Source organism: Pediculus humanus, genomic scaffold, assembly GCF_000006295.1.
Source record: "Pediculus humanus corporis 1103172107431 genomic scaffold, whole genome shotgun sequence".
NCBI classification, from domain to species: domain Eukaryota; kingdom Metazoa; phylum Arthropoda; class Insecta; order Psocodea; family Pediculidae; genus Pediculus; species Pediculus humanus.
Genome location: NW_002987053.1, coordinates 147,378 through 158,745, shown reverse-complemented (window position 1 = coordinate 158,745; position 11,368 = coordinate 147,378). Strand labels below are relative to the sequence as shown.

General features: G+C 27.4%; 2 protein-coding genes across 2 annotated transcripts; one reads left to right on the top strand and one right to left on the bottom strand.

Annotated features, from left to right (window-relative positions):
* Positions 1 to 318: 318 nt before the first annotated feature.
* Phum_PHUM080940 (uncharacterized protein) lies at positions 319 to 4,759 on the top strand (the record flags this gene model as incomplete). Its single annotated transcript, XM_002423683.1, has 15 exons — positions 319 to 521; positions 1,257 to 1,393; positions 1,479 to 1,600; positions 1,683 to 1,827; positions 1,968 to 2,080; positions 2,368 to 2,593; positions 2,675 to 2,784; positions 3,010 to 3,017; positions 3,121 to 3,271; positions 3,353 to 3,486; positions 3,714 to 3,853; positions 3,943 to 4,024; positions 4,118 to 4,262; positions 4,336 to 4,531; positions 4,608 to 4,759. 15 exons carry the CDS (start codon positions 319 to 321, stop codon positions 4,757 to 4,759), a joined length of 2,064 nt encoding a protein of 687 aa, XP_002423728.1.
* Positions 4,760 to 6,493: 1,734 nt separating this feature from the next.
* Positions 6,494 to 7,381, bottom strand: Phum_PHUM080930 (complement component 1 Q subcomponent-binding protein, putative; the record flags this gene model as incomplete). The annotated part of the gene is made up of 2 exons (XM_002423682.1): positions 6,494 to 6,535; positions 6,611 to 7,381. The coding sequence occupies 2 exons, from the start codon at positions 7,379 to 7,381 to the stop codon at positions 6,494 to 6,496; spliced, it is 813 nt and encodes a 270-aa protein (XP_002423727.1).
* Positions 7,382 to 11,368: the final 3,987 nt, after the last annotated feature.

Genomic DNA, 11,368 nt, shown 5'->3' with positions numbered 1-11,368 from the left:
TTTGTTTGTTTTATGTTGTTGTTTGTTTGTTTTTTTAAATTACTCACGTTTTTTTTTTTGGTTAAAATACCGTAAAATAATTTTTTGTAAAATTATAAACAATTAAATAAATATATATATTTTTTTATATCGATACGATTAATTTCGATTATCTCGAAATCTCGAACAAAAAAAAAAAGTACACGAAATTTAGTACAACAAATGAAACAACAACAAGATTTTGTTGACGTCACTAAAAATTTCTTACCGTTTTTTTTTTTTTTTTTTTTTTTTTTTTGTAGAAAATGAGATTTTATAAGTAAAAAAAAGAAGAAATAAATGATGATAATAATGATAATGATAATAATGATAATGTTAATAATGATAATGATAATAATGATATTTACAGGTCGAGTAGCATTTGAAAAACTAACAGAATTGGATTATCGAGGAACAACATATTACACGGTTAAAAATTTATCGTTATACGAGTGTCAAGGTTGGTGCAGAGAAGAACCCGATTGTCAAGCGGCGTCTTTCAGGTACTGATAATAATAATAATAATCGTTTAGAAAAACATTTTCTCTCCTATTCCTCTTCCCTCCCTCCTCACTCGCGCGTACCTTTCTTTACATGTGAAAAATTAATAAATGAAATCGTCGCGGTATTAAATGTGTTAACTTTTTAACGATTAGGTTCGAAATTGTTATAAGGGGGGGAAGGAGAGGAAGGGGAGAAGAAGGGGGAGACAGTGGGGAGGGGAAGTAAAGTATTGAAATTGTAATTTTTTTTTAATTTTTTTCTAATTTTTTTTTTTTTTGGGTTTAAATGATAAATAATAATGGTGGTGGAATTTAGGTTTACGTCGTCCTCGTTCGTAAACTTTTTTTTTTTTTTTTTTTTTTAAATATTTTTGTCAGTGGCATCACATCTGATATATATGAAAATTTACTGTTATCCTTCCAGCCTTCTTCCATATGTTTATTTAACGTAATTAATGAAAGATTTTTTTTATTTTCCATATATGGTAAAAATTTACAATTTGTTTTTGTCGCGTGCATGCAAAGTAATTTTTTTTTTTTTTTTTTTATTACCTCCTTTTTTTTTTTTTTTCATCTGACGTTGATTTTAATCTGTTTAATTCGCATAAAGAAAAAAAATAAATTATTTCGTGTCATTAGTTTTCGAAAGAATTTATTTATTTTGTTTCGTACGGAGAAGTGGCAGAAGAAGAGGCGAGCGAATGAATGAATGAATGAATTTTGATTTTTTTTCAGTTTTGTCGTCAATCCGTTGACGCCGGTACAGGAAACGGTTTGCCAATTACAAAATGAAACATCAGCCAGTAATCCGGCTGCTTCCCCCCAGAGAAGTGTTAATTTATACTATATGGTTAAACTTCAAATAAGATCAGGTGAGAATAAATAAAAAAAGGTATTTGACTGCAATGAATTTTCCCCATTATTTTCATTATTTATAATGTTATTCGTTTTTTGCAGATAATGTTTGTTTAAGACCGTGGACGTTCGAACGTGTGCCAAATAAAATGATTCGCGGACTCGATAATGCTTTAATATACACATCGACAAAAGAAGCTTGTTTGGGAGCTTGTTTGAACGAAGTTAGTCTCCCTAAAATTAATATTTTCATAAAGTTTTTTTGTTTCTGTTTTTCCCAACGACATTTTTTTTTTTTTTTCACAGCATCGATTCACGTGCAGATCAGTCGAATACAATTACGTCACTTTACAATGTCATTTGAGCGATTCCGATAGGAGAACGAGTGGACAATACGTGCAATTCGTCGATGCTCCAGGAGTTGACTACTTTGAAAATTTATGTCTCAAAGGTATGGGAAAATTTATTATTATTATTATGTTTTTGCGTGACGCCCACGAATTGACGTCACACCGATAAAAAGAATTTATTGTATGACGACACACAATTGACATTTTTTTTTTAAATTTTTTATTCATTTGTATTCATTAGGTAGTCAAGCCTGCAAGTCAAATCGGAATTTTCAGGTGCCAAGAATCGGTGTGGCAGACGATAAAGTAGCTCAATATGCCAGTTTTCATTACTACATAGATAAAGAATTACAGGTTGGTAAACAAAAAACCGTTACGTTTATTATTATTATTAATAGTGTTGAAGGCGTTGATTTTTTAAATCTAATTCGTTTGTTTTTTTTCTTCTTACTCCCCCAAAAATTAATTAATTATAGAAATTTCTATACGACGTTCGATAAAAAAAAATTTAATGTCGTCGTAATTATTTAAAATTAATCGAGCAATTAGTTTTTTAGTTAAAAAAAAAATTTTTTTTGCACTAACTAATTAATGTAGAAAATAATTAGTCATGATGTTTTTTTTTTTTTTTTCACATTCAGGTCACAAGCGAATCTGCGTGTCGTCTTGCTTGCGAAATTGAAAATGAATTTTTATGCCGGTCGTTTTTATACAAGGGAGCACCAACGGGAACATCTTACAATTGTCAATTGTTTCATTTGGATCACAAAACTCTTCCAGAGGGACCCAACACTTATTTAAATGCCGATAGACCTTTGATTGATAACGGAGAAAGAGTTGGAACGTATTATGAAAACTATTGTGAAAGTGAGTGTTTGTCTCTCTCTCTCTCTCTCTATTCTATTTACACGTTAAAAATCGTTGTTTTCTTATTTGTTTACATTGCAGAACCGACAAATGGTGAACTTCCGGTCGTTTTCGAAAACACCGAAGATCCATTATTGAATAATTTAACGAGAGCCGATGTCAATGCGACAAAACCGGAACTTGTTACGACGGTAAGACTAATTAAAAATTATTATTATTATTATTTTTTTAAAATTACTTTTTAGAGTTTAAAAAATTTATAATTATAATTATTATTTTAATTTGTTTTCGATATTTACAAACGGTTTCGTACATTCTCGACAATGTTCGTTCGTAAATTTTTTTATTAAGTCAACCGGAAATTAATGCCACGTTTTTATTTACTCTATTTTTTTTTTTAAATGGTCGCACTTAAGAAAAAAAAGTAATATTTTACACGCAGGAAATTTAATAAAAATAATAATTACGGGTAATTTCGCCCCTCCCCCCCTTTTTCTCGTAGTTTCCGTACATTGCAAAGATACGAGGATAGCCGTCCAAGTAAGAACGAACAAACCATTTAACGGAAGAATTTACGCATTGGGAAGATCGGAAACGTGTAACATTGACGTCGTCAACAGCGATTTGTTCAGGTTGGATTTGACAATGACCGGACAAGATTGTAACACGCAATCAGTCGTAAGTGTCAAAAAGAGTATTATCATCATCATCATCATCATCATTATTATCATTAATATTTTTTTTGGAAATGCGTTTCAGACGGGTGTTTATTCCAACACTGTCGTTTTGCAACATCACAGCGTCGTCATGACAAAAGCCGACAAAATATACAAGGTTAAATGTACCTACGACATGTCGTCGAAAAATATCACGTTCGGAATGATGCCAATTAGGTATAAATTAAACACTCTTGTTTGTTTGTTTGTTTGTTCGCTTGTTCGCTTGTTTGTTTGTTTTTTTGCCAGTCATAATTAAATTAAAAAAAAGACCGTGAAAAAAAAAAAAAAAATTGAATGATCGGTTTCATAACCATAATAATCGTCGTGATCGTGATCGTGTCGTCGTCATCATATTATTATTATTATTATTAATAGGATGATGATTTGATTTTTTTTTTCAGAGATCCGGAAATGATAAGTATTACGTCAGCACCGGAAGCACCACCACCGAGAATAAGAATATTAGATTCGAGAAGTAGAGAAGTTGAAACAGTTAGAATCGGTGATAAATTAACGTTTAGAATCGAAATACCGGAAGATAGTAAGAAAACCATTTCCGCTTATTCGACTTGAAACAAAATGATTGTTGAATAAATAAATAAATAAAAAATTTTTTTTGTTTGTTTTTAGCACCCTACGGAATATTTGCAAGAAGTTGCGTTGCCATGGCCAAAGATTCAAAAAGTACATTTCAAATAATCGACGACGAAGGGTAAAAAAAAAAAAAAATAAATTTTTTTTTTACGAGACGTAAACGAAAAGAATCGTGGGATTAGATTTTGTTTTTTTTTTTGTCTTTTTCCAGTTGTCCAGTTGATCCGACGATATTTCCAGGTTTTAACGCAGACGGAAACGCGTTGCAATCCATATACGAAGCTTTCAGATTTACCGAATCGTATGGAGTCATATTTCAGTGTAACGTCAAATACTGTTTGGGACCCTGCGAACCCGTGAGTTTCCCTCTCCCCCCTCCCCCCTTTTTTTTTCTTCATTCCTTCTTGTAAAACTCTATGATTATTCCAGGCTGTTTGCGAATACGGAAGGGATTCGATCGAATCGTTGGGAAGAAAACGAAGGAGCGTCGGTGGTAATTCGTCGAACGATTCTTCGACGGAAGAAGACATGACACTGAGTCAGGAAATATTAGTTTTAGATTTCGGCGATGAAAAACAAAGTGAATTCTTACGTCACGATGGTTCGGCTGCGGATTTCGGAAAAGGTACGTGACGTCATAACAACGATGACGTACGTAGTAATAAACTTTGGGAATTTTATTGTTTACCTTTCTCTTGCAGATAAAACGGTTACGATTGTCGAGCCGTGTCCGACGAAAACATCCGTTTTAGCATTGGCCGTCACTTGCGCTCTACTCGTTTTAGTCTACATAAGCACCTTGTTTTGCTACTACATGAAACAATGGCTCTCTCCAAAAAAGTTAGTGGCTTAAATATTATTATTAATAATGATAATGATAATAATAATAATAATAATAATAATTAATTAGTTTAGGGGGAAGGGGGGAGCGCTCGCACCCCCGAGTGCTGCGGAAAAAAAAGAAAAATTTTCCCTCCGATTTATTATAGATGTTAATAAAATTCCATTTCGAAAGTGCAATTTAATCAAGTGCGTGAATGCGTGCGCGTGAGAGTGCGGGTGTGTGCGTGCGTGCGTGAGTGCGTGAATATTTGATCCCGTAATAATAATAATAACTGAGAGAGGGAGGAAGAAGAAGTATTGAAGGGAAAAGGGGGTAAAAGCGTTCGTTTATTAATTTTTTCTGCATCGCGATAACCATGATAATAATAATAATAATAATAATAATAATGATGATGATTGTTGTTGTTGTCGTCGTCGTTATCAGGTGCGGGGAGAAGATAGAAAAGAAAAGATTGATTCGTTAAATCTTTTTAAATGTGAATTCGCTTTTACCTCGAAAAATTTTTTTTTTTTTTTATTTAATTTTATTTATTTATATTATTATTATCATTTTATAGTTATTATTATTATTATTATTAATAAGTTTTTTTTTATCATTTGACTAAGTTAAGGTCAACTCATAGTAAAAACTTTAATTAAATACAATTTTTTTTTTTTTTTTTTGTTTTTGCGGGGGGGAGATTTGTCGCCACTTTGCAAATTTTACACTGAATCAAACAATGTGATGAGGATATTTAATAAAATCCATTGGCGGTAAAATATAAGTAATTTGACAAAATGGCGACAAATCAGAGAGAGAGAGAGAGAGAGAGATAAAAAAAAAAAAGAAAAATGAAAAAGTTTTTACAGTGATTTAGACCTTGATGAATAATATATATATATATATAAATAAATTAATAATAATTTTATTTATTTTAAATAAATAAATAATAATAATAATGATAAATAATGACAAAAAAAAAAAAATAAATAAATAAAAGTACCGGTATTCTTAACCAAAATGAAAAAAAATATGGGGATTCGGTGAATGGGTTTTTTTTTATTATTGTTATTATTATTATAAATAAGTTTTTATTATTTTTTTAAATTTAAAAAAAAATGGCGCGAAATATTTTTGGCGCAATTTTGGTATTTATTTAAAAAAAAGTAAAATTTGTAGTATATAAGTATTTATTTATTTATATAATTTTTTTTTTTTTTTTTTTTTTATTTAAATAAACGACGAAAAATGCCACTCTACTATTATAATAATAATAATAATAATGATAATAAGTCATAATGTAAATAAATAAAATGTTTTTTTTATCGAATAAATAAAAAATTTTTTTTAAATTTTATTATTATCATTTTTTTATATTTTATTTTGAATAACAAAATCCTTTTGTCGTTTGAATTTTTTTGAGGTTTTAATAAATGAAATGAAATAAAATAAATTTATTTAATTAAAAAAAAAAATTTTATTAATTATTTAATTAAATAATTAAAATTTCAGTCTACTTCTTAACATGTATACAAATCGGTGTGTGTGTGTGTTGATGTTTGCTTATCGGAGGCAAAAGACGACAAAATTCATTAACAAATTAAAATGATAATTTTCGATAATAGTTTAAAGATTTTTTTTTAAAATTATAAATTGTAAAAATTGTATTATTTATAAAAATTGACACTGAATAATTATTATTATTATTATTATGTGTGATAAAATTATCTAAATTTGTTTAATTATAATTAATCAAACATGTAATTAATAACATTTTTCACAACGAGTGTAATAATTAATACCTTTCTTTCGAATTAAAGAAAAAAAATAAATGATAATAATAATAATAATATTTTAATTAGCAGATGAGAATTTTTTAACATTTTCGAGTAAATTGATGTATTGAGAATGTTCATGTGATGTAGCTATATCAGACATTTTTTCGACAAATCTTTTTGTTATTCCTTTTTCACTTAAAACAACCATAAATAAATCATATAGATTTTCATCGAGTATGTCTGCAGCGACAGAATATGTTTTGTCATCCCAATCTCCTTCGAAATAAGTAACATCATTTATTTGGTACAAATCTGCTGATTCTGATTCACCGGCATCTTGGAAATTGGTAAACGAACATGAAAAACTTAACGTCTTTTTGTTTCTGACGATATCAACGTCAAATGATGGTTTTGATCTCATGTCACCCATACCGTCATCTTCGGGGGATTCGTCCGTGTCGACGCTGTGATTAACGTTCATGGTGACTATAATTGATTCAAATTGATTTTTCTTTTCGAAAACGAGTTCCGCGTGATCGGCGGATACGGTAAAACCATCTATTTCAGCCGGTAAATTTTTCATTTTCAATGCTTTTTTTTCTTGTGCTATTTCCTCTTTTAAAAAATCAGCCAAATCATTTTCACCTCCCGTGTGTATAAGACCTGAACACCCGCATTGACATAATTCATTTAACGGTTTTGGTTTGAGAAAATCTTCATTGAATTTCGATGATGAACACATGTGCCATAATGTCCTTGAATATGAAGATTTTAATATGTTGAAATTAATTTTGGGAGCAATGAAATTTCTCCCAACTTGCGAATTGATTATTTTTCCAAATGGAATTCTCGAACAGTGTTTTAACACGTTCATCATTTTTATTTGCACAAAGAAAAACAATCACACGCGCGTACGAGAACGCAAAAGAACGGGGGGAAAAAAATACTATTTTTGATTAAAAATGGCGTGATTTTCGTTTTAGAATCGAGATATCGAACGATTATCGAAAGCGCTTAAAACCACTTTCACATAACGTTACGTAAAATTGAATCTAGGGGGCAGCGTCAAAAGACGATCGGTTCAAACTTTTTAAAAAAATTTGTTTATTTTATTACGATTGTTTTTATTGCTAAGATTGTTTCATTTATTATTATTATTATTATTATTCTTTTCATTTATTACATTGAATAAGTATTTATATATATATTTATTTATTTATTTGTGCTCGTATAAATAGTTTATTATAGAAAAAAAAAAAAAATTTTGAAATTGTTTTATTAAGTTCACAAAAAAAAAATGTACGATTTTGAACATGGACGAACATAGGTAGTATATAAAATTATGACTTTATTATTTAAAATTATATAATTCACGTATAATATTTAACATGCATAATTAGTTAATTAGATAAGTTTAAATGATTAACAATAAGTTTAAATAATTAATTAACGTAAAAATATGAAATTTATATGAAAAAAAAATGTACTTGATAAGTGACATTGTTATAATATGTATAAAAGAAACATGGCTAAAAATAAAATAAAAAATTCAAGAGATAATAATTTAACGGAAAGGGGTAAGTTATTATTATTATTATTTATAAACAAAAGGTTTTTTTTTTATTATCATAAATATTTATTATTAAATTTAAAAAAAAAATTCAATTATTTGTTGATCATAAATGATTAATCATTGGGTTACTTTCTTTTTAACACAAAATGGTCTCTCATATAGTTTCAAACAACTTTCATTTTTAATATTATCAAATTAATAATATTTCCTACAACAACCGTCGGTTTATTTAAATATAATACTAAAATTAAATAACCAAAAAATATAATAATAATAATAATAATGATAATGGCTACAAACAAACCAGATTTTTGTTACCTCCTTAACAAACATTTGTTTAAATTATCCAACTTTTTATTTTAAATTTGTCTTACAAACACATAATTATTTAATAATAAATAAATAAATAAAGAATCAGATTTTAATAAAATTAACAACAATTGTATTTTATTATTATTATTATTTTGCATAAAAGTTTGTATTTAAAATGAGGCCGTGATTGTTTTTTTCAGTGGTCGACCTTGTTTTCATTTTCATTATTTTAAATAAAAATTTTTTATTGCGTTTATTTTTAAAAAAAGTAAAATTTTCACAAAATCTATTAATATGTGTACAAACGTATATTTTAACAAAAAAAAAAAAATATTTTTGTAACAAAACAACAACAAACGGAAACAAACATTAAAACAAACATTTTTTTCTTTGATAATGGCGACGGTTGTTATCGATAAAAAAAAATTATCATTCGATGATTGATTAATAAGGTAAATAATAAAAAAAAAAAAAACTATAAATTAATTTTATTTACTTTATTATTATTATTACTATTATTATTATTATTATTTTTTTATCAATTCTATATTTATCATTGTTTGTGAGTGCGTGTGCGTGCGTGTGCGTTTTATTTATTTTATAAATAATTATTATTATTATTTTTAAACTTTGCAAATATTGCAAAATTTTTTTTTTATTTATTTATAACAAATCCAACGTGGAAAAAATTATTATTATTATTATTATAGTAAAACCGTCGGCGTTTTAACCGTTAAAGATCGATTTATTATTATTATTAATATTTATATTATTAAATTTATTTTAAAAATAAATAGGTAAGTAGGTAGATAGGTCATAGAGGTAAAATAATTTTAATATAAATTATTATTATTATTATTATTATTAAAAACGATTTTTGTCGGATTATAAACGGTTTAAAAAAAGAAAAATTGAATTTTCCGTCGCGTGATAAGAAGTTGTAATAATAATAATAATAATAATAATAATAATAATAATTTTTTTGCGATTATAAATTTTGTAACGGGATTTGTTATCACATTCGTATTTTAACCCAAATTTTTTTTTTTTTTGGAAAACTTTTTTTTTTTTGGATTTTTTCTTATCACAATTACTATTGTTATCATAATTATCATTAATTTGTCATATGATAACTTTCGCGAGGGGGAATAGGGAGAAAGGGGGGGAGGGGAACGGGGGAAAAGGAGGAAAAGGGAAATCGTTTGTTAAAAAAAAAATTATTTTTGTTACCCTCTTTTTATGTTATTCGACATTTCGTAACGGTTTTTTTTGCTTTTTTTAGCATTACAACAATTTTTTTTTTTAAATTTGCACAAACAAACAAACGAACAAACAGACAGACAAACAAATTTAAAAAAAAAAAAAAAAAACAATCGAGAAATTTGTATCGAGAAATTTGTATCGAGAAATTTCGTATGGCAATCGTTTATTTTTATAAGAAATAAAAAAAAAATGGCCGACGCTTTTAATTATTTTTTTTTAACGTGGCATTAAGAACGTGTCATTACGAACGTGGCATTACGAACGTGGCATAACGAACGCATCATCGAACGTTTATATATTAAAATAATGAAATCGTTAAACAATTTTTGTTTTTGAAAAAGAATAAATAATAAATGAAAATTGATTAATTATTTATAATTAAATTGGTTTTTTTTTTTAAAAAAAAAAAAAAAGGGGAAAAATTGACAGAATAATAAATAACGGTTACGACGACGATGATGATGATGATGATGATGATATTACAAATGTCAAAATAAATGGAAGGAAGAGTAAAAAAAAAAAAAGTTTTTCCGTCGGTTTCACGTGTTGAGACAGAGAGAGAGAGAGAGAGAGAGAGAGGAATATTGAAAAAGGCTAATGAACTTTCACGTTTAATTTTTTTTTATTTAAAAAAAGAAAAATACGTGGCGGTAGATTATTCCAAAAAAAAATATTAATCAAACGATTATTATTATTATTATTATTATTATCCTTATCAGCGTGATATGATAAAAAACGATTGGATAATAACCGATCAAATATTATTTATTAAATGGGAAAGAATCGAAATCGTTAAATTTAGTTTTTGTAACGGAAAAAAAAAAAAAAAAAAAAAAAATTCGTCACGAATGGTTAATTCCTTTCTTGTTGTTGTTGTTCGGAGAATCATTTCCGGTTGTTTTATTAAAAGATGAATTTTTCGTTTTTCCTTTAAAATTCGTCATTTTTTTTGTTTTATTCTAACGCGTCTGCTTTATTTTTCTGCTTATAAAAAATTTGGGGGAATAGAATTTGAATAATTCGTCGCGGTTGCATTTTTTTTCTAAACGGATAAATTAAAACCACGACGAACGCGACCGTTAAAATTCGAACGTTTCGAATCGAATTTAAAATCGGGAGGAAAATTTTTATTGTTTTAATTTTGGTCGTAGACAAACGTTCGTTCGCGTATAACAAAAAAAAAAGAAGAAGAAGACAATAAACGCCGCCGCCATTTTATACAAAAGAGAATCGTAATAATAATAATACTAATAATAATAATAATAATAATAATAATAATAGTTATCGTTCAAGGTCTTAATGGTTAGTTTGTTAGTTAGTTGAAATATTTTGACCGTTTTATTCGTTCCATAAAATCATTCGACGAAAAATTTTTTTTTTTTTTTTTTTTTTTTCTAATAAAACAATATCGAACACGTTCAACCTCGTTTGTTTTTGTGTTTGTCGAACGTAATTCATCGAATTTGAATTTTTTTTTTTTTGTCTTCTGCTACCGACGAAACGAAACGAAAAGTAAAAAAAAAAAAAAATTCTTTCGTTTTTCTTTTAAAATAAATTTTTTTTTTTTTTTTTTTGTTTGGTCTTTTGGGGGAATTCGATAATTGTTTGTTATTCGGGGAGTTAAGTGACGTCATTAATTTCCGTTTTTTTTTGTTTGTTTGTTTTTAGCAATAAAATTTATTATGAAAAAAATTGAAACGTTCGCGAACCGTT